The 22,169-nt window shown below is 50.3% G+C and overlaps 1 protein-coding gene and 1 non-coding gene across 3 annotated transcripts; one reads left to right on the top strand and one right to left on the bottom strand.

Annotated features, from left to right (window-relative positions):
• Positions 1-822: 822 nt before the first annotated feature.
• Positions 823-22,100, bottom strand: LOC138818815 (E3 ubiquitin-protein ligase pellino homolog 3). Of its 2 annotated transcripts, none has more exons than XM_070009960.1 (8): positions 21,772-22,100; positions 9,915-10,067; positions 9,255-9,326; positions 6,192-6,321; positions 5,588-5,689; positions 4,670-4,864; positions 4,234-4,422; positions 823-2,374 (listed from the first exon to the last, which is right to left on the bottom strand). In XM_070009960.1, exons 1-8 carry the CDS (start codon positions 21,852-21,854, stop codon positions 1,805-1,807), a joined length of 1,494 nt encoding a protein of 497 aa, XP_069866061.1. In that variant the 5' UTR covers positions 21,855-22,100; the 3' UTR covers positions 823-1,804. The 2 variants fall into 2 exon arrangements, with proteins under 2 accessions (XP_069866061.1, XP_069866062.1); XM_070009961.1 differs by lacking the exon at positions 21,772-22,100 and adding an exon at positions 11,092-11,204.
• LOC138818837 (U6 spliceosomal RNA) lies at positions 19,142-19,248 on the top strand. The gene has a single exon (XR_011369227.1). It is a non-coding gene; the product is annotated as a U6 spliceosomal RNA (small nuclear RNA).
• Positions 22,101-22,169: the final 69 nt, after the last annotated feature.

Raw genomic sequence — 22,169 nt, 5'->3', positions numbered from 1 at the left:
TACTCCTTGCTTTTTTTTTTTTTTTTTTGGTCAGTCATGGGGCTTGAACTCTGGGCCTGGGCACTGTCCCTCAACTTTTCAGCTCAAGGCTAGCACTCTACCACTTGAGCCACAGAGCCACTCCTGGTTTTCTGGTGGTTTATTGGAGATACGAGTCTCATGGTCTTTCCTGCCTAGGCTGGCTTTGAACTGCAATCCTCAGATCTCAGCCTCCTGAGTAGTTAGGATTACAGTGCCTGGATAGCCTTCTCTTTTCTTACCTCTAGAATGCTAGCCGCATGTGTTCCTGGGTCAGTTTGCCTAGGAGTGATTAGAGGAGTTCCAGCAATACCCTCAGCTTGGCCCTTGGCTCCCAGAAAAAATACATAGCATGGGTGAATAGGGGTCCACTCAGACTTGACCTCCGTGGATGCTGAGGCCCACAAGGCCCTAGTCCAACTCTCTCCAGCTCCACCCCACTTTCCTGTTTCCCCTGCACACTAAGCTCACTGGGTAGTCAGCTGCTGATAGCTGGATAGATCTCTCCTCAGGGAGCTGGAGAGGCAGGACTGAGCTCATTGCTAGAGCACTATGTGGGGCTGGGTACTGAGCAAGGGGACAGGCTGACTACCCTCTCCCAAGTTAGCCTTGCCCAGCAAAGGAAACGCAGTGTGATGGGAATGGGGCAGTGTTGGGTTTCAATTCTGACCTGGTCACTTCCTAGCTGTGTGACTTAGGGCAAATGATTTTGTCTTTCTGTGAAAACAAGCAGTGATGCCTCCCTCCCAGGGACACAAGAAGACTTAACAGCCAAACCTCCAAGAAGCAGAGCCTGGCGCCTGGTGAGTGCTCAATGAACCAAGCTGTTATTACTGTCAGCACAGAGCGGGGCACACGGCGGGCGGGTGTTCAGTAGTGGTAGCCCTTGGGTCAGAGCCAGGGCTCTGAAGCAGCGAATCTTCTCGCTCCCTGCTCCCAGCCACTTTGTGGACTCCTGGCTGTCCACAAATTAAGAGTCCAGACACCCTATCCAGCATCTTCTCACCAGTCTCTTGTGTACCCCCTGCAGCCTGTCACTCAGACCCTCCTCCTTCCTTTCCCCTCAGCCTGCAACCATACACCATTTCCCCTTGGGCCTGGTAGACTGAGAACCACCACAGAGGCTCAGTTCCTGTGCCACTTCCTCCCTGAAGCCTTCCATGCTTTCCCAAGGCCAACAAAGCCTATTCCCCAACCCAAGGATTCGCCCATCCGAATGCACCCAACTGTCCATCCTCCACTGAACCTCGGACTCCATTTCGCTCAGTCCCGGCCTGCCCACACCCACCCCCCCAATCAGGGCTGGAAGCTCTGAACACATTGGGGGAGGGAGGGCGGGGAATGTGTGGGTTTGGAAGGGCAGCTGAGCAGCGAGGTTTCTAAGGGAACTCAGGGCAGCAGCGAGAAGGGTGAGTATCTGTTACCGGGTTGGCAGGCTGGGGAGCCCAACCAGCACAAGTTGGGGGTCAGGGGCCATAGTCCCTTCACTCCCCTGGCAGGGGCACAGTGTAACCGGCATGGTGGGGGAGACCCCAGGGAGGGTACGGCAGAGGCCTGAGCTTCCCTCATCGCCTGGGGGCACAGCTGGTACCGCAGATTCCCTTCAGGATGACTGGGAAGCGTTCCGGAGCCCCCTTGGGGAGGGGGGCCCCCACCCATCCAGTGTGTCCAGCTGGTGTGGCCAGGCGCCAGCAGGCAGGGTTCCACATGCAGAGCTCCCTGTGAGCTGCGGGGGGGGGGGGGGGGGCTGGAGCAGGTGGGCACAGCCGGGAGGGCCCTGGAGAGCCTAGTCCAGAGGCCCCTGGAAAATGAGGCGGACGCAGCCATGTTCACCGGTGAGCCAGGCCCCGCAAAAGGGGCAGGCCGCGTGGAAGGCGTGCGTGCCGTGCGGCAGTGGTGTCTGGGCCCAGTAACGGGCAGTCTTCTCAGAGCAGACATGGCCGCAGGGTGCGAAAGCATGACTGGGGGGCCCCGGGTCCAGGCACAGCCCAGCCTCCTGGCCTAGCCACAGGGGTACATAGGGACCCACCAGTCGGCAGAGGGGACATTCACGCTCCTGGGGTCCCCGCTCCCGTCGACAGCCCCAGCCGTGGTAGCCGTGGACGTGGCCGCAGCGGACGTAGACCCAGGGCTGCTGCTTGTCAGGGGCTGTGCGGCCCCGGGCTGGACTGGGGAAGGCCAGGGTGCTGAGGCCCACGGGACACTGGGGCCGCGCTGCATTGGCCTCCTGCCGCTGGGCCTCCAGCTGTTTCAGCGTGGGCGCCCGCAGCAAGCCTGCCGGAGTGCGCCACAGCAGCGTGGCCCCACACAGGTCGATGAGGGAGCCGTCTTGCAACACGTTGGATTCATTTTCCACCTGCCAGAGACAGCAGAAAGCCTTAGTCCAAGATGTCCCCCGCCCAGTCATCCGGCTGCAGCCCCCCGGAGGCCCTGCAGAGGGCGCCTGGGCCGGCAGAGGACAGACATCCCGCTCCACCCACCCCTCTTCCCCAGCTCTCAGCAGGACTTGGGTTTGGTGTACCAGGGAAACAAATCTGGTTCTATCAATCCGGACATCTGGACATTTTCTAAAGTGCTTTCCAGAGGTCTCCAATAATGGTGAAGGCCAGAAAAATGCTGGATACTTAGCCCGGAGCAAGGGTCCTGGGGGTTGTGATGAACAGACCACCTAGGATTGAACTGGGGCCTCACTAACTCTGCATCCCTGGGAGAGTCACTTAACCTCTCTGTGTGTTTAGTTTCTATTTCAAGCTGAATTCCACATTTCAGTATCTCAAACGAGCCTTGTGAGGCAGTAGGTATAAATAATTCAAAGGGCGCCTAGCACAGTAGGTGCTCAACAAGCATGTGTTTGTGACACATTCATGTACAGAGATTTGTTGTTGTTCGTTGAGATATGGTCTCATTATATAACCAAGTTGACATCCAACTCACAGTCCTCCTGCCTCTGGCTCCCAAGTGCTGGGATTATAGGTATGCCCTACTATATCCAGTTGAGGTACATAATTTTGTTTCTGGACTTTCCATGGTTCTGAGGATCAAACCCAGAACCTAGCACATTCTAAGTACAGACTTTTTTTTTTTTTTTTGGTTGGTCATGGGGCCTGAACTCTGGGCCTGGGTGCTGTCCCTCAGCTCTTCAGCTCAAGGCTAGTGCTCTACCACTTGAGCCATAGAGCCACTTCCAGCTTTTTCTGTGTATGTGGTGCTGAGGAATCGAACCCAGGGCCTCATGCATGCGAGGCAAGCGCTCTACCACTGAGCCACCTTACCAGCCCATCTAAGTGTAGATTTTTTACCTTTGAGCTACATGTGTAATTTTCAAAACCAATAGAGTTAACACTGGAAAGCTCTGCTTTCCCCTGAGCTTTTGTGTCTCCCAGGCTCACATACCCACCCTCAGGGACAGCAGAGCCCAGGAAAGGAACAAGGCCACAACCCTTCCTTTCTCTAGATCTCACTCTCAACTTGATCTGAGTACTCTAATCTGTACCACATGGTACAGATTACAGGCCACTGGCCACAGGCCAGCACTGTAAGAACTAATCTAAGGGCCTTTTCCTGTTGGAATAGGATAATAAAGCTGAACTCGCCTAAACGTGACAGACATGCTACAAGCTGCCAACACTGTGGACTGTGAGCTGCTTCCACATAGGCCAAGTGTCACTCTCATAATCGAGTGTGGTTTTCAAAGCTGTCAGCAGCCATAAAGCCACTTGTGACTGCACAGCACCTCGTGTGACTCCATCTTACATCACCTCACGGAATTCAAGAAGTGTGCAAACCGGGTGCGGGTGGCTGACGCCTGTAATCCTAGCTACTCAGGAGGCTGAGGATCATGATTCAAAACCAGCCAGGCAGGAATGTCGGTGAGACTCTGATCTCCAATAAACAACTAGAAAACCGGAAGTGGCACTGTGGCTCAAGCGGTAGAGCACTTGCCTTGAGCTGAAGAGTGCAGGGACAGCGCCCAAGCACAAAGTTCAAGCCCCATGACCAGCCAAAAAAAAAAAAAAAAAAAAAGTGTGCAGGCCACAATCTGGGTGGGCTGGGCTGCTCTGTAGGGCAAGTACCGAGAGTTCTGTGAGCCTGCAGCTCTCCCAGCCAGAGCCCATGGGGACTACCTGGGACACAAGGACTGCACGTCACCTATCTCCAGGCAGATTATAAGGAGGACCTGGAAGGACTGGGGAAAAGATGGAGAGGGCCACCTACCAGCTTCCCCCGCTGCTGGGCCGAGCGGCTGTCCCGCAGTGTGTACACGTTCCCGCAGACTGATATCTCCCGCCAGACACCTGGGGCCGAGTCCTCAGAGAAGCCGCCCGCAGGGTGCATCACCAGGACCCCATTGGTGGTCAGGCCATCCATCAGGCCATCGGGGGTCCGCCATTTGGCTGCCCGCTCCTGGGACCACATTGAAGATCAGCTCACATTTCCCCAAGGGGCGCAGAGGTGGCTGCCCCCACTCTACCTTTATGTCCCAGAGAGGACTCCATACACATGACCTCCCTGAGCATCCCTTGGCTTATTCATGATGTGGGCTGCTAAGGCCCTGTGTGGCTGGGGACCGGCCCATCACTCCAGGCTGCTGCCTTCCCAAACCCTCCCCACTTTCCAGTAGAGAGCTCGACCCTGCCTGGGATACACTCACTCCAAGGAAGATGTTGCTGGAGGCGTCAAAGCCGGCAGCATAGATGCGGGCCGTATAGGGTGGCCTGCGGTCACAGAGGATGCGACAGGCGTAACGGGAAATGGTGCTCTGGGCAGAAGGGCCCTCGGTGGCCCCTCCTCCCGGGGAGGTGTCTGTTACCACGAAGTCGATCATGTTCTCAGTGGAGCGGCCAATCTGCAAGCGAGGGGAGGCAGGCACAGCCATCACATGGGCAAGGCTCAGGACCCCAAACAAGGAGGCAGCAGGGTCCACAGAGAGGCAGCACACAGTGACTCTCCAGACCTTCTGGGCTCCCAAGAAGCCACTCGAGGTGCAATTAGCCACCATCTAGAGTGGCTCTTGCTCTATTGCTCCCAAAGCTTTGGGAAGACTCTCACTCAGTTCAAAAACAAAAACTGATCAATTCACTGATAAATCAATGGAAAACTGATATCCTAGAAATCTTTGCAGCAAACTGTAAGCATTTAATAAGGATTGACTAGATGTGTAGCTGTTTAGCCGTACAGCAAACACAAAAGTCCTGAGTTCGGATCCCAGTGCCCCCTCCCCTCACTGAAGCTGCTATAATAGGCTAAGCATTTTATGTGTCCACCCATGGGGTAGTTGCCATTATGGGTCCTGTTTTACAAATGAAGAAACAAAGGCCCACAGAGATCAAGTCTTGCACAAAGTAAATGACAGAGCTGGCATGCCAATGCTTACACTGCCCTCTGAACTCTGAAGCCACATGGCTTTCCGCGGCGTCTTGCCTCTCAGTCTTGATACCACTACTAATTTACTGTCAGCGACCCACGTGGGACACGCTGCTTCCTCCTTGGAAGGGTGGGCTGCTGTGCTGAGTGAGCCAAAACACTTAGAAGCTCAGAGGCCCGGAGGCTGGGGGAGGGCTGGGCGTACCTGGAACATGTCTGTGTCGCTGTCGTGTGTGTACTCCACTATGACCGAGTGGCTCCGGGACAGTGTGTATGAGATGCTGTGCTGGCCTCGGTTACTCAAGGCCTGGTGAGGAGAAAGTAGTCACTTGCCAGAGCACCCCGGACATGAGAGCTAAGTTTCTGAGTGAAGACAAGCTCGGGGCCCAGTGGGGCTACTCCCAGGGAGGCTAACAGCATTTTGTGCAGGGGGATTCTAAGTACAGCAGGAACTCTATACAGGTTACTCTATACAGTCCTCCCCCCAGAATGGGCTTATTGGTCTCATTTGAAAGTGGGGGGCTGTGTGCTCAGCCACACTGCTGGAACTAGCAGAAGCTGATTTCTACCCCAAATCTTCTAAAGCCAACGTTTCACCCTTTGCCACTGCTGTGTGACATCACATCCTGCAAAAGGTCAAGGGTCATCATTGCTCTGGTAGCCCCATGGGCAAAGAGTAGTGACACAGTGGGCTGGGATGGGGGGCAGGGGGCATGCGCATGTGGGTCTGGCAAGACCGAAGACCTGGGCCAAGGGCACAGAGGGCAGAACGATGCTCGGTTCTCAGTCTACTGGCATAAGCTGCTTGCCTTGGAGACGAGCGGTGTGGAAATGTGGTGCATGACGTCTGGCTTCACTCCGTTGGCATGTGGCCTGCGGCTCAGTGCCAGGCGGCTCCGCCGGCGGCCCTTGTCCCCGCTTGCCAGACACCCATTGTAGCTGTTAATGTTAAAGGGGTTAAGAAGAGCAGGGTATGGGAAGAGGAAGAGAGAGAGAATGAAAAGTGAGTGACTGGGGAGCCTTAGAGAACACTGTCAACTCTAGCTTGCTAAGCAAGCTCAAGAATCACGGAAAGCTAGAAGACCCTGTGATAGTCAACTGGGTCTCATTAAACTATCATCATGAGTCCCCTGGATGGCTGTGCTATGTCTGGGGAAGGTGCTGGGCTGGTAGCAGTGATGTATCATGAGTCCATGAAGCGAGGATCGGTTCTCAAGGAATTCAGCCATACCTGCCTTGACTCAGACACAAGCCAAGTGCACCCCAACCCTCTGGGCAAGAGAAGAGAATCATGATCCCAAGATTGGGTTTCTGAGAAGGGGAACCCCTCATAGGGGTTGAAGAACTGGGGAGTCCCCTGCAGCAAACCAGCACTTATGACACTACTTCTCAAAAACACATGAAGAAAAACCACAGACCCTCAAGGTCACTACGTCCATATCTCCACTCACTTCACATGCCCACCCTCCTTTCCAGCTCACATCCAGTGGGAAGGACCCTGAGAAGAAAAGATGGGGTGAGTCACAGCCTCCACCACTGTCTCTGTGTCCCTGGTCCCTTGAGGCGTCTGTGTGGTGTCCTGCCAGGCAATTGTCTTTCTTCCCATTTTATAAATGAGACACATTGAGGCTCAGGGAAGTAAAGTCACTTGCCTTGGGGTCAATAGGTAACAAAGTCCAGATATGCATTCAGATCTGCCTGACCCCAGACTTGGCAAAAGCCCTTCAAAATGGAATAGTATTCACCCTGAGCCAAAGCTTCCAGCGCTTTGTGAGCTCAGGGCAGTGAAGCACAATAGGGGAAGATGACCACCAGGCAAAAAACATTGTTCTGCCTGTAAGCAATGGGGAGTCATGGACGGTTTCAGAGCAGAAAGTGATGGGATAAGCAGCTAAGTACAGACAAGGAGCCAAGTGTCCATGGCTCATACTTTTAATCTTAGCTTCTCAGGAGGTTGAGATCTGAGCAGGAAAATCTATGCAACGCTATCTCCAATTAACCATCAAAGAGTTAGAGGTGGAAGTATGGCTCCTAGTGGTAAAGCACCAACCTGAAATGAAAAAGATAAGGGACAGCGGCTAGGCCCTGAGTTCAACACACACACACACACATACACACACACACACACACACACACACACACACACACACACACACACACACACACACACACACACACACACACACACACACACACACACACACACACACACACACGCCATTTCACTCAGATCGACTTACTCCAGTGAGTGTGTTAAAATCCAGATTCACCAGCCCCACCAGATTCTGATTCTGAAGGTTTGGGGCACCTGTCAAGATGTGTTTTCAATATACTCTCCAATAGTTCTGGTGCACAGCCTGACATGGGACCTCCCTGCCCAGGGAGAATAGAGAGCTGTCAAGAGGGCCCATCTTCTTACATGAAAAGTCTCCCCATCAGAAGTCTTTCCCTGGGCTGGAAAGCAAGCCTTTCCTTCATGATAATAAACAGCAGCTTTTCCAATGCAAACACCCCTGTGTGAGATATCTGTTGCCCTTCTCCTGCATAAGGAAGGAAAGGAGTCAGAGGGGTCATCAGGGCCCAGGTTAAGGACTCAGATGGGCCTAAACTTAAATCCTTAATCTGTACCTGGGCACTGGTAGTTCACACCTGTAATCCTACCTACTCAGGAGTCTGAGATCTGAGGATCTCAGTTTGAAGCCAGCCTGGGCAGAAAAGTCCATGAGACTCTAATCTCCATTGAACCAGCAAAAAGCCAGAAGTGGAGGCATGACTCAACTCTCTCTCTCTCTCTCTCTCTCTCTCTCACACACACAAATGCTCTTCGACTCACCCCATGACTTCCATAAAATGAGGCTCATTTTTTCAGGACTTACTTTGCAGGTTGATTTTTTTTTTGACCTGCAGGTCTTTATTCTAGAAGGGCCATGTTGTAAATGCAGGTTGATTTTTGAGAACAAAAGTGTTTGTTTGGCAGTGTGGTATAGTTACAGCAAGTTCTTGATAAGTATTTACTTTTATTTTTTAAAAAGCATATGTCATAGCCAGGTGCTGGTGGCTCACACCTGTAATCCTGTAGGCCTAGCTACTCAAAAGGCTGAGATCTGAGAATTGAGGTGCAAAGCCAGCCTGGGAAGAAAAGTCCATGACATTCTTTTTTTGGGGGGAGGGGGCAGTCCGGTCGTGGGGCTTGAACTCTGGGCCTGGGCGCTGTCCCTCAGCTTTTCAGCTCAAGGCTAGTGCTCTACCACTTGAGCCACAGCGCCACTTCTGGCTTTTTTTTTCTGCTTATGTGGTGCTGAGGAATTGAACCCAGGGCCTAATGCATGCAAGGTGAGTGCTCTACCACTGAGCCACCTTCCCAGCCTCTCCATGACATTCTTATCTCCAATAAACTACTCAGAAAAAGCCAGAAGTGGTGCTGTGGCTCAAATGGTAGAGCACTAGCCTTGAGCACAAAGAGGCTCAGGAATAGTGCCTAGGTCCTGAGTTCAAGCCTCAGGACTCGCAAAAGAAGAAAAAAGCACATGTCATGTATGGATCAACAAATGGTAGCTGTTGTTATGCTTAATCATTATTATCATGAAACTACAACTTCTCAAGCAGTGTCTTCAGGACTGATGGCCAAAAGGAGACTGATGGGAGAGGAAGAGAAGGAATTTGTGTCTGGGGAAAGAGCTGCATGGAAGGTCCATGGATCCTGATCAGGCAAAGACTAAGAAGAAATGAGGTCTTTGCAGTCATCAAGTCATATTCTTCTTCCCTAGACTCAGTTTTGTCATTTGTACTGTGAAGGAGAGCTATGGTTGTGTGACAGCATACCAGATCTAGAGTAAGAAAACTTGGGTCCAAATCCCAGCCCTGCCACTTACCAGCTGTGTGCCCTTGGACCAGGCACTTCCCCTCTCTGAGCCTCGGTTTCCTCACCTCCTTCCTCACAGCATCTTTGTGAAGATTGAAATGAAATAATGTCCATGAAAGGGCTTGGCACAGGCTTGCCTCCCAGAACACTTGGCATGTGCTGGGTGCTGTGCTGTTCTTTACATAATAAAAATTCCTTCCTTCCTTCCTTCCTTCCTTCCTTCCTTCCTTCCTTCCTTCTTTCCTTCCTTCCTTCCTTCCCTTCCTTTGTCCTTACAACCCTTCGAGGTAGGGATTTTTGTTATCACTGCTTACAAAATGGGGAAACTGAGGCACGGGGAAATTCAGCAACTTGCAGAGGCAGGAATGGAACTAAGCAGTTTTAGGTAGAACCTCAATTTTTCACCCCACACTACACACGCCCTCAGTGCTTTGCAGACTGCAGCTGGTGGTACTATGTTCTTTTGAGACCAGAAACTTGGGTAGACAGAGTTGTCTCAGATATTTATGAAAAAATAATTACACATGATGGAGGGTTTAGCCAGCTTTGTCTTTCATCTGAGAATCAAATAGCAAAAGACCCTCTGGGGAGCTAGGGCCCTTCCTTATTCTGGCTGCCCCAAGGAGGTGCCTAGAACGGACCCACCCCGCCCGGAGCAGGTTAGGCTCACCCTAGGACGATGAGTTCACCATATTTGATGGGCTCCTCGCCTGGCTGTGCATCTTCACCAGGAGAAGAGAGAAGGCAAGAGCCACTGTTCTCAGGGTGCTGGAGGTCTGAGGTTCGGGAAGACCCCACTTCAGGATTTCCTTCAAGCACCATTCTGGGCAGAGCAGGAGAGGGGAAAAAGAGCTTACGGCTTCCCACCCCAGTTCCCCTCAATCCCCAGTCTTGGCTCCTAAATGGCCACTTGGGTTAAGGTGATGGTGACCTTTCACCATTCACCTCTACCTGTCCTGGGCTTCCTGGGACACCACAAAGGGGAGACGGGTGGGAAGGAATAAAAAGAAGGGGTGGCAGTCAGAGGGGCAAACTATTGGGTGGGATCAGAGAGATGGAACAATTTGGGGAGGTCAGAGAGTGTTTTGTGCCCAAGATCCCAGCCTTGAACGTACTTTGAAGACTGGCAACCGAGGAGGTGAGAGCCCTTACCTCTCATTCAGAGTTCCTGGCTCGAGATCTAAGCCCCAGGACCCGAGTTACCCTCTGTCAGGTTCTTGGGATCTGTAAACCATCCTCATTCTTCCTGTCTCTCTGCAGGTCTAGCCCTCTGTCTGTCTCATCTATTTCTCAATGACTCTCTGTCCTCCCAGCTCCGTCCTTCTCTCTTCCCACTCTCCACCCCCTCTCCGCCTGCCTGCCTGCCTTCCTCTCACCATCCATCTGACTCAGTCTCCCCATCTCGGCCGCGCACTGCGGGCAGGCCTCCGGATCCCTCCTGGGTGCGCGCCCGCCCCTCCGCCCCCCCCCCCCGCTCCCCGTGTCGGCCGGGGTCCGCAGCCGCGGGCGTCCCGAGGCCTGTGGGGGCGGCGCTCCCCGCGCTCCGGCCGCAGCGGCGCGCGTCTCCCGCAGGCAGCCTGTTTGGAAAACATCCGCACGCCGGAGGGGCTGCGCCGGGGCAGGCCCGCGTCCCCGGGCACCGCACACGCAGATACACACTCGGCGGCCCCCCCGCGCGCGATGCCAGCACCCGCACGGAGCCCACCCGGGACCCGCCACCGCAGACGCGCAGACAACCGCCGGCCCACTCCCCCTCCCCCGCCGCCCCCAGACACGCAAACACGCCCCCCGCGCCCGCCGGGGCCCGCCCGCCGCAGCCCCCGCCCCCTACGCCCCGCCGGCCTCACCTGGCTGCGCCCCGGGCCCCACTCGGCGCTGCTCTCTCCCCGCCTCACCCCTGCTCTGCCTCCGGGCTGCTGCGGCGGGATGGGCCGGACCCGCGGTGGCTCCGCGCTGCCTCGTCACGGGGACACCCGAGGCCGAGGGGGAGGGGAGGAGCCAAGACAGCACCGCCCCTAGCCCATGCCCCGCCCCTCTAGTTCCGCCCCCAACCAGAGCTCCGCCTCACCAAGGCTCCGCCCTCTGCGGCTTAGCCTCGCCCCTCGTTGGTCGAGCCAGCGTTTTTGGGAAACCACGCCCCTCCCCGGGCACCGCCCCATAATCCGGGAAGTCCCGCCCACCTCTCCCTCGGAGGAACTCCCTCGCTCCGCCCATCTAGTTGAGGGACTTCCCCTAATCTACAAGGCCCCGCCCTCATCCTGGGCTCCACTTCCCGGGGCCGGGTTGCCAGGGACCCAGGGGATGGACGCCTCGTCACCTCCTCCTCATAGGCCTGGATTGTGGGGGGGACACTTTTCCCAGCCTTAGGTCTGGGGACTCCTTGCCTCACCGCTACAAAACCCTGCCTCCCATATGGGAAGCCGTGGGATTTGAGAAGAGGAGCTAGGAGAGTTTGGAAAGTACTGGAGGAGGGAAGCAGGGAGGTGTGCGGGAGGCCGCCCGGAGGCCGAGGGCACCTGCTGCTCTGTCCCAGTCCCCGGTCAGTCTTCAGCCCAGCGGGGCCACTCTCTCTCGCTGGGCGACCCTGCGCCAGCTCTGGACCCGAGCGTCCGGACAGCCACGTCCCCTGCCTCTTGGGCAGCAAGCAACCCACCGATTGCACTAATACCCCGGAGCCTGTTGCTTGAACCCTGGGCCTGGGCGCTGTCCCTGAGCTCAGCAGCTCAAGGCTAGCACTCTACCACTTGAGCCACAGCACCACTTCCAGCTTTTTCGGTTTATGTGGTACTGAGGAATCAAACCCAGGGCCTCATGCGTACGAGGCAAGCACTGTACCTCTGAGCCACCTTCCCAACCCCAAAACAGAGATCTTACAAAACACTGTAAAGAAAAGCTTTGGAAGGTAATTAAGAGGGGGTGGTGAGTGATTTCCTTTAGATAAGAATTTGGGAAGTAAGAATTGTCTTAAATATTTGTTCTGAAATGGAAAAAGGAAGAAATTAAGACTAACCACCAAATGTTGGAATAAGTAGCAGATGGTAGAGTATGTCTTAAGTTTTATAAGATAGAACTTAAAAAATAATAGTAAAGCTGGTACGTAACTAATTGGTTGTGGTTTTAAAAACTGAGCTAAAGATTTTTCCTAAGGTCAGCCTGGCGCCGGTGGCTCACGCCTGTAATCCTAGCTACTCAGGAGGCTGAGATCTGAGGATTGCCGTTCAAAGCCAGCCCAGGCAGGAAAGTCTGTGAGACTCTTTACCTCCAATAAAAAACACTAGAAAACCCCTGTAGCTCAAGTGGTAGAGCACTAGCCTTGAGCTGAATAGCTGAGGGACAGCGCCCAGGCCCAGAGTTCAAGCCACACAACCTACCAAAAAAAAATTTTTTTTTCCTAAGGTCAAAATTAAAACAAAGTTGTAACTAAGCCAGAATTCATTTAAGTGTTTATGTCAAGAAGCCTCCTTGGATATGAAGATGGAAAGGACACAAAGGTTGCCTATGATCTTTTGCGCCTCGTTATAATTAAAAAAGCTTGGTGACATCTCCAATGGTTTCAGTCTTAATTAGTATCCTGAAGTACTATATGCAATAAAAATAACTGGAGAGCTTAATCAGTTGCTGTTTTAAAAAACTTTAATAATAGCCGGGCGCTGGTGGCTCACGCCTGTAATCCTAGCTACTCAGGAGGCTGAGATCTGAGGATTGCGGCTCAAAGCCAGCCCGGGCAGGAGAGACCATGAGACTCTTATCTCCAATAAACCACCAGAAAACCAGAAGTGGTGCTGTAGCTCAAGTGGTTGAGCACTCGCTTTGAGCTGAAGAGCTGAGCGACAGCGCTCAGGCCCAGAGTTCAAGGCCCATGACCGACCAAAAAAAAAAAAAACTTTAATAATGATTACTGTTGTCTTTTGTCATTACAAATTTGATCCTCTGCAGCATTTTTACAGTCAGACCCACAGAGGGATAAATAATACTTGTGAGTATTTATTGGTCATCAGACAGGCAGGTGGAAGAAGAAATTCTGTATTAAGAATTCAACAACATGCCGCTTTAAATAAAGAAACAGGGGGATGTGTTGGGTGCCAAAGGCTTGAGTTCCTTGAGCAACAGTTCAGAACCATGTCAGCTCTGCCCAGATGACCTGAAGCAGCAACAGTCAATAGGTCCCAAGGCTTATTTTCTTAGCCTTGGAGCCGGAACCTTGGGTTTGGATGGCTTTACCCATAAGCCATTTTTCCTGTCAGTTGCCAAACTGCCAACATTTGCTCAGAGCTACGTGTCATGTACAACACACTTTCTCTTTGTGCAAGTGCCTGTATAAACGTATTGAACTATGGTATGTACTGCTTCTGTCTCCCAGACCCCTACCCCTGGGTGATGAAAATCCACCTGCTCCCAGCTTTCTGTAAGGTGTGTGTGTGTGTGTTCCTTGATCTCCTACTGTCTTTCCTCAGATTTTTTTTTTTTTTTGCCAGTCCTGAGGCTTGAACTCAGGCCTGGGCACTGTCCCTGAGTTTCTTTTTCTTTCTTTCTTTCTTTTTTTTTTTTTTTGGGGTCCGGTCGTGAGGTCTGAACTCTTGGCCTGGGTGCTGTCCCTCAGCTCTTCAGCTCAAGGCTAGCACTCTACCACTTGAGCCACAGCGCCACTTTTGGCTTTTTTTTTTTCTGCTTATGTGGTGCTGAGGAATCAAACCCAGGGCCGTAAGCATGCAAGGCGAGCGCTCTACCACTGAGCCAACTTCCCAGCCCGTCCCTGAGTTTCTTTTGCTCAAGGTTAGCCCTCTACTTCTTGAGCCATGTCACCACTTCCAGCCTTTTCTGTTTATGTGTTACTGAGGACTCTGAGGCTTCTAAATCCAGAGCTTTGTCTCAAGAACTCTAGGCCTCAGTTTCCTTATTTGTGAAATGGGAATACCAATGGTTCCCTACCTGTAATGGTATAATAACATACAGTATTATTCAGAACCCCCTTCTTTCAGCCCTTCCCTTTACTGTCTGCAATCCAGATCGTATTCCTATTGCTTCAAAGGAAGGTACAGAAAATAGAACAAGATACAAACTTTAAGCAGCGAGGGTCAGAGATAGAAGGAGGAAAGTGGAGACAGGGGTTGGGGGGAGATTGGGGGGGGGGCTGTGAATCATGTTTGTAATCCCAGTTACTCAGGAGGTTGAGATCTGAGGATTTCATGGAAGTCAGCCTGGTCAGGAAAGTCCATGAGACTCTTATCTCCAATTAATCTCCAAAAAACAGGAGGTGGAGCTGTGATTCAAAGTGGTACAGTGATAGTCTTGAGCAGAAAAAGCTCAGGGACAGCACCCAGGCCCTGAGTTCAAGCTGCATGACCAAAAAACAAACAAACAAACAACATTATTACCTTTTTGAACTCAGGGCCTCACGTTCTTCCTTAGCTTTTTCCCACACAGCTAGCACTTTACCATTTGAACCACTGTTCCACTTCCAGCTTTTGGTTAATTAAAAATAAGAGTCTCACTATGTTTTAAACTATATTCTACAACTTGTGGGTAGGAACAGGAGGAAAAAACTGGGAGAAAGCTAGGGAAGGGGTGGCATTGTCCAAAAAGAAATGTACCTGACTTAGGTAACTGAAACCTCCTTGTACATCACCTTTATAATAACAAAACAAAATTAAAAAAAATCCAATCAGAAATATCCTACATTCACATTCAAAGTGGCAATAGTCACTTTCAATTTTAAATTGCTAATAGTAATTGATTCTTGTATACTGAATTCCTTAGTACAAAAGAGAGGTAAGATCTAGTAACAGCTACCAAGATGTTGATATTGTTGATAACAGATAAAATTGCAAACCGAGGGCTGGGAATGTGGCTTAGTGGTAGAGTGCTTGCCTAGCATGCATGAAGCCCTGGGTTTGATACCTCAGGACTACATGAACAGAAAAGGCTGGAAGTGGTGCTGTGGCTCAAGTGGTAGAGCACTTGCCTTGATCACAGAGAGGCTCAGGGACAGTGCCCAGACCCTAAGTTCAAGCCCCAGGATTGGCAAAAAAAAATTTCAAACTGGTTAACATTTGTTTCCTTCCTAAAATATCACCCCACAAAAATCCATTTAACAAATTTCAAAGTATATGAAATGTACATGCAAAAATAAAATTGCTTAGTCAACAAAGAACTTAACAGGGCCCAAGATTTCAAGGGCCCAAGATTTCAAGTATAATAGTTTCTTTGTCATATTCATTTTGTTTCAAAGACTGGCATACAATCTTAAGAAAGAACTTCTTCTTTGGTTAAATCCATGTAAAGTCATGTCTGTAAAATCCAAGTATTTTCAGTTGCCTTTGTGTATAAAATCTCCTTAGTTTCCTTCAACAAACTACTATTACGTGTTAACATTGGATAAATACAGTGAATGTGATTCATCCCTGAAGGCCATTGTGGATTGACAGAACTCTTGTGGCATAAAATATGTGACTAAATTTATCTTATCAGAAATGAAGAATCTCTCAGATTTGTTTTCCCAGACTGACTTTGAATCTTAATCCTTAGATCACAGCCTCCTGAATAGCTAGGATTGTATATGTGAGCCACTAGCACTGGGTTTCTTTTATTTTCTTGGATACAGTGACAGAAAGTTAGGAGAATTGGTGTATCTAGTTGAGAAAGTTTGTTGACGAACCACAATAAACAAATAAACAAAGAAAAGAAACAAGCTAGGTGCCAGTGGTTTGCATCCGAATCTTAGTTACTCAGGAGGCTAAGAAATGAGGATCATGGTTCAAAGCCAGCCAGGGCAGAAAAGTGCCTGTGAGACTCTTATCCCCCATTAATCACAAAAACCGAAAGTGGAACCACAGCTCAAAATGGTAGAGCATTAGCCTTGAGCAAAAGAGCTCAGAACAGCACCTAGGCCCTGAGTTCAAGTCCCATGAAGAAGAAGAAGAAGGAGAAGGAGAAAGAAGAGGAGGTAGAGGTGGGGGGGGGGAAAGGAGGAGGAGGAGGAGGTAGAGGAGGAAGAGGTGGAGGAGGAGGAGAGGGGAGGGGGAAGAGGGGGAGGAGGAGGAGGAAGAAGAAGAAGAAGAAAGCAGCAACCACAGCCAGTTCTGGTAGGGAGATGTGGAGGGGGACGGGAAGAGCAAAGATGTTAGACTTAACCATGGTGTCTTTGCTTGGAAAAGAAAGAACCTTCAGGTTGACTTAGGGATCCAGAGATGAGGAGCTGTGGCCTCATTCTCAAGCTCTAGCTAAGGAGCAGAGTGACACCAGTATTTGTGTGTGCTTTGTGTGGTGGCTGCCACAGTTGGTCTGTGGAGTGCTGAATGCATGGATGGCCTTAGAATGAATGTGCCACAAAAGGGCCAAATTGAGAGAGGATGGCAGATCCTAAGGGTTTTCTCTCTTTTCTTTTTTTCTTTTTTGTCAGACATGAGGCTTGAACTCTGGGCCTGGGTGCTGTCCCTGAACTCTTCAGTACAAGGCGAGTGCTCTACCATTTGAGACACAGCACCACTTCCAGTTTTCTGGTGGTTTACTGGAGAAAAGAGTTTCATGGACTTTCCTGCTCAGGCTGGCTTTGAATGGCGACCCTCAGATCTCAGCCTCCTGAGTAGCTAGGATGACAGGCGTGAGCTACCAGTGCCCGGCTGGGGTCTCATCATTTATAGGGGAGATCAGAGTACCTGGCTTGACATAGAAGTGCCAGCTAGAGGCAGACATCTAAGTAAAAGCTAGCAAGGAAAAGACCAGGCTCCAGGGGCATGGGTCCATAGGCTGGTGGCTCCCCCCAGTGGCTTGATGTTAGGAAAATGTTCCAGGATTGGAGAGACTTCCAAGTAGAAATGAGGAGGACTGAGTTTACCTGTGAGGTTTGGGAGACCAAAGCAGCCCATACCATAGTTCAGTGTGCTTACTTATACAGGAATTTGCACAAACAAAAGGCAAGGAGGAGCCAGGCAGCAGTGGCTCATGCCTGTCATTGTAGCTACTCAGGAGGCTGAGCTCTGAGGATCATGGTTTGCAGCCAACCCAGGCAGGAAAGTCCATGAGACTCTCATCTCCAATTGCCCAGCAAAAATATGGAAGTGGAGCTGTAACTCAAATGGTAGAGCAGTAACCTTAAGCAAAAATGCTTCGGGACAATGTTCAGGCCCTGAGTTCAAGCCCTAGGACCAGAACAAAAGAGAGAGAGAGAGAGAGAGAGAGAGAGAGAGAGAGAGAGAGAGAGAGAGAGAGAGAGAGAGAGAGAGAGAGAGAGAGAGAGAGAGAGAGAGAGAGAGAGAGAGAGAGAGAATATAAAATAGGCTGAGCACCAGCACACCTGTAATCCCAGCTACTCAAGAGACAGATCTGAGGATCACTGTTTAAAGCCAGCCTGGGGGCTAGGAAGGTGATAGAGCGCTTGCCTTGCATGCATGAGACCCTGGGTTCAATTCCTCAGTACCACATAAGCAGAAAAAGCCAGAAGTGGTGCTGTGGCTCAAGTGGTTTGAGCAGAAGAGCTGAGGGACAGCACCCAGGCCCCATGACTGATCAAATAAACAAATAAATAAATAAAGCAAGCAAGCCTGGGCAGGAAAATCCATGAGACTTTTTTTTGTGTGTGTCGGTCGTGGGGCCTGAACTCTGGGCCTGGGTGCTGTCCTTCAGCTCTTCAGCTCAAGGCTAGTGGCTCTACCACTTGAGCCACAGTGCCACTTCCGGCTTTTTCTGTTTATGTGGTGCTGAGGAATTGAACCCAGGGCCTCATGCATGGGAGGCAAGCACTCTACCACTGAGCCACCTTCCCAACCCCCATGAGACTCTTAATGTCCAATTAACCAGCAAAAATCCAGAAGTGGTGGTATGGTTCAAGTGGTAGAGACCAACCTTGAGCAAAAAAGCCAATGGAGAGCAACAGGTCCTGAGATCAAGCCCCAGTATCAACACATACACACACAGTTCAAATTTAAAACAACTGGGGAAAGCTTAAAACTCTAGTGTGGTACCAAGAGAGAGAATGTCATTGGAGAACAGGCAGGAGACACGATAGCCAATGAGCCAAATCCACCTGGCTCTCTCTGTGTGTGTGTGTGTGTGTGTGTGTGTGTGTGTGTGTGTGTGTGTGTGTGTGTGTGTGTGTGTGTGTGTGTGTGTGTGTGTGTGTGTGTGTGTGTGTGTGTTGGTCCTGTGGCTTGAACTAAGAGCCTGGGTGCTGTCCTTCAGCTTTTGTTTTGCTCAAGACTGGTACCACTTGGGCCACAACCCTATTTCTGGCTTTTTGATACTTAATCCCAACTGGCTTCGAATAGCAATCCTCAAACCTCAGTCTCCTGAGTAGTTAGGATTAGGCATGAGCCACCAGTGCCTGTTATCTGCTACCTGTTTTTGTAGAGAATTGGTGTGTTGGGAGTCAGAGACAGGAGTTCCTTGAGCAACAGTTCAGAACCGTGTCATCTCTGCCTATGACCTGAGGCAGCAACAGTTGAACAGTCAAACAGTTGGAAGGCATATTTCATATCTTAGCCTTGGAGCTAAATTAATGAGCTCAGATAGCTTTACTCAAGGTCATATGTTTTTCCTGTTAATTACCAAACTTTTGCTGAGAGCTACCTATCACGTACAACACCTCTCTCCTTTTTCTTTTCTTTTCTTTTCTTTCTTTTCTTTCTTTCTTTCTTTCTTTCTTTCTTTCTTTCTTTCTTTCTTTCTTTCTTTCTTTGTTTTTCTTTCTTTCTCTCTCTCTCTCTTTCTTTCTTTTTCTTTCTTTTTTTGTCGGCCCTGGGGCTTGAGCTCTGGGCCTGGGCACTGTCCCTCAGTTCTTCAACTCAAGGCAAGCACTCTACCACTTGAGCTACCACACTACTTCTGGTTTTCTGGTAGTTTATTATAGATAAGCGTCTCATAGACTTTCCTGCCTGGGCTGGCTTTGAATGGAGATCCTCAGTGTTCGCTTCGGCAACACATATACTAAAATTGGAACGATACAGAGAAGATTAGCATGGCCCCTGCGCAAGGATGACATGCAAATTCGTGAAGTGAATGGAGATCCTCAGATCTCAGCCTCCTGAGAAGCTAGGATTACAGGTGTGAGCTACTGGTGCCCAGCTCCTCCTTGCCTTTTGTTTGTGCAAGTGCCTGTATAAGTAAACACACTGAACTATGGGCTGCTTCGGTCTCCAAGGCCTCTACCCCTAGCTCCTGACAGTCCATCTGCTCCCAGCTTTCTGTAAGGTGTGTGTGTGTTTCTCAATCTCCTACTGTCTTTTTTTTTTTTTTTTTGTCGGTTGTGGGGCCTGAACTCTGGGCCTGGGCGCTGTCCCCCAGCTCTTCAGCTGTAGACCAGCGCTCTACCACCTGAGCCTCAGCCCCACTTCTGGCTTTTTGTGCTTATCTGGTGCTGAGGAATCGAACCGAGGGCCTCATGCATGCAAGGCAAGCACTCTACCACTGAGCCACCTTCCCAGCCCTCTCCTACTGTCTTCCTCCCTGGTCTGCAGTAGGCGTTAGGAAGAAGTTCATCTCAGTATCTAGCTATATTAGCAAATTACCTTGTAACAAATCACCCGAAAGCTTAGCCACTTAAATAAGAAACATTCAGTATCTCATTCTGGTTTTGAGGGTCAGAAACAGGAGATTCTTAGCGGGATGGTTCTACATTGGGGTCCCTCATTAGGTGGCAGTCAGGTGTCAGCTGTCCACACACCTTTCCAAGGTGATGTGCCCATGTAACCTAGCAAATGAATACTGGTAATAATCACATCCAGATGGTATGACTTAATAATTTTCCAAAGGATCTATCTCCAGACATCATGGTCACATTAAGTTGCCACCCTCTTAGTCCCACTAATATATGTCTTTGGGATAAAACTCTTCCATATGTTAAGGGATATTTATATTCAAAATCATACTCAAAGCTGGCCACCAGTGGCTCACATTTGTAATCCTGGATACTCAGGAGGCTGAGTATTGTCTCCAATTAACCAGCAATAAAACTATAAATGGAGCTGTAGCTCAAGAGGTAGAATGCTAACCTTGAATGGAAAAAGCCAAGGTAAAGGTTAAGGTCCTGAATTTAAGCCCCAGCACTAGCACACATGCACATGTGCACACACACATACAAATACAGGACTGGGAATGTGGCTTAGTGGTAAAATGCTTGCCTCGCATGCATGAAGCCCTGGGTTTGATTCCTTAGCACCACAATAAACAGAAAAAGCTGTAAGTGGCACTGTGGTTCAAGTGGTAGAGTGCTAGCCCTGAGCAAAAGAAGCTCAGGGACAGTACCCAGGCCCTGAGTTCAAGCCCCAGGACTGGCAAAAAAAATCATACACTAACATAGCAGCAGTTAAATTCATGAATACTAGCCATATGGTCTAGGTTCAAATTCTGATATACTGCTTTCTAGTAATTTATCTTAACATAATTTGAGCTACAATTATAGAACATCTGAGACTGGGTACGTTTTTGTGGTGGTGCTTCTGGGGATAGAACTCAAGAGATTTTCGAATGCTAGGCAGCTACTCTGCCACTGAACAACATCCCCAGCCTCAAGACTGGGCAGTTTATAAAGAGCAGAAATTTATTTCTTGTAGTTCTGGAGGCTGGGAAGGCTAAGATTAGGGTACCGTCTGCCAAGGGCCTTCTTGCTGTGTCATAACATGGCAGAGGCAGAAGACAAGACTGAGAAGAAGAGAAGCTGAACACATCCATTCCATTCCCTCAATAATGGCTTTAATCCATTGATGAGGGCAGCACTCTCCTGGCCTAACCAATTCTTAAAGGCCCCATCCTTTAATGCTGCTACAATGGCACTTTAATTTCAACTTGAGTTTAGGAGGAGCAAGCCATGTTCAGATCATAGCCACAGCCCAGAGGAACACAGGGTAAGCGACATTGCACCCAGTATCTGGGTTTCTTTATCTGTAAAGTGGACATCTTTGTGCCTATCCCTCATAGGGTAGGGGGAAAGTAACTGTTCATAAAAACAGTTCTCTCTGGACACCAGCGGCTCATGTCTGTAATCCTAGCTACTCAGGAGGTTGAGATATGAGGATCAAGGTTCAAAGCCAGCCCAGGAAGCAATGTCTGTGAGACAATCTCCAATTAAACACCAAAAAGCTGGAAGTGAAGCTGTGGCTCAAGCAGAAGTGAGGGGAGAAGGAGGGGGGGGGAGGAGGGGGAGAAGGAGGAGGGGGAGGAGGAGGAGGAGGAGGTGGTGAAGGAGGCAGTGCTGGGGCTTAGGGACAGTGCCCAGGCCCTGAGTTCAAGCCCTAGGAATGGAACAAATATACATACATACAGACAGACAGACAGACGCAAATACACATATACATACATAAAATAGAATAGTAAAGTCAGTCTTCATAACTTTCCTGAGAGGTTGGGGGGTATATATTATAATTCCCATTACACTAGGTACAAAAAAAAAAAAAAGAATTAACAGCCAGCAACCTGGTAGTTTGCTTCCAAGATCTATACTTGTTACCATTCAGCAACAGGACTCAATTTTTAAAAATGAATTAATTAATTAAAAAGTCTCCCAGTCCCTAACTAGCTCCAAGTTCATTTCAAACCTTAGATTTTCACTGTGTCCAGTAGATGACATCCTAGTGCCTTGGCAAACAACAGAGCCTGCAGGAGGGGCCGAAACTACCATACCCACAATACTGTGCGAGGATCAAGGTCCCACTGCCATTGGGCTGTCTGAGACGGTGCCTGTACACATTCCTGGGAAATTGCGTGCACCGAAGCCATTCAGAGTCTTTCACTATCTGCAGAAGACCAATTGTGAAGAATTAAAAAAAATCCCTAGGCCTCCTTGGCTCACTAGTTGGGGAGCGGTAAGGACCGAAACAAGGCTGCTATTTGTTGACCTAACGGGAGGACCGTTGACCTCTGGCCCAAGATGGCGGCGCCCAGAGCCTGGCGCTGGTAGTTCGCTCTGAGGTGACGAGAGACCGGCAGCCGTGTG

The sequence above is a fragment of the Dipodomys merriami genome, unplaced genomic scaffold, assembly GCF_024711535.1.
Source record: "Dipodomys merriami isolate MVZ:Mamm:240054 unplaced genomic scaffold, mDipMer1.0.p SCAF_78, whole genome shotgun sequence".
Taxonomy (NCBI): domain Eukaryota; kingdom Metazoa; phylum Chordata; class Mammalia; order Rodentia; family Heteromyidae; genus Dipodomys; species Dipodomys merriami.
Note: the sequence above shows the minus strand (reverse complement) of the source record. Positions and strands in the feature narration are given on the sequence as shown.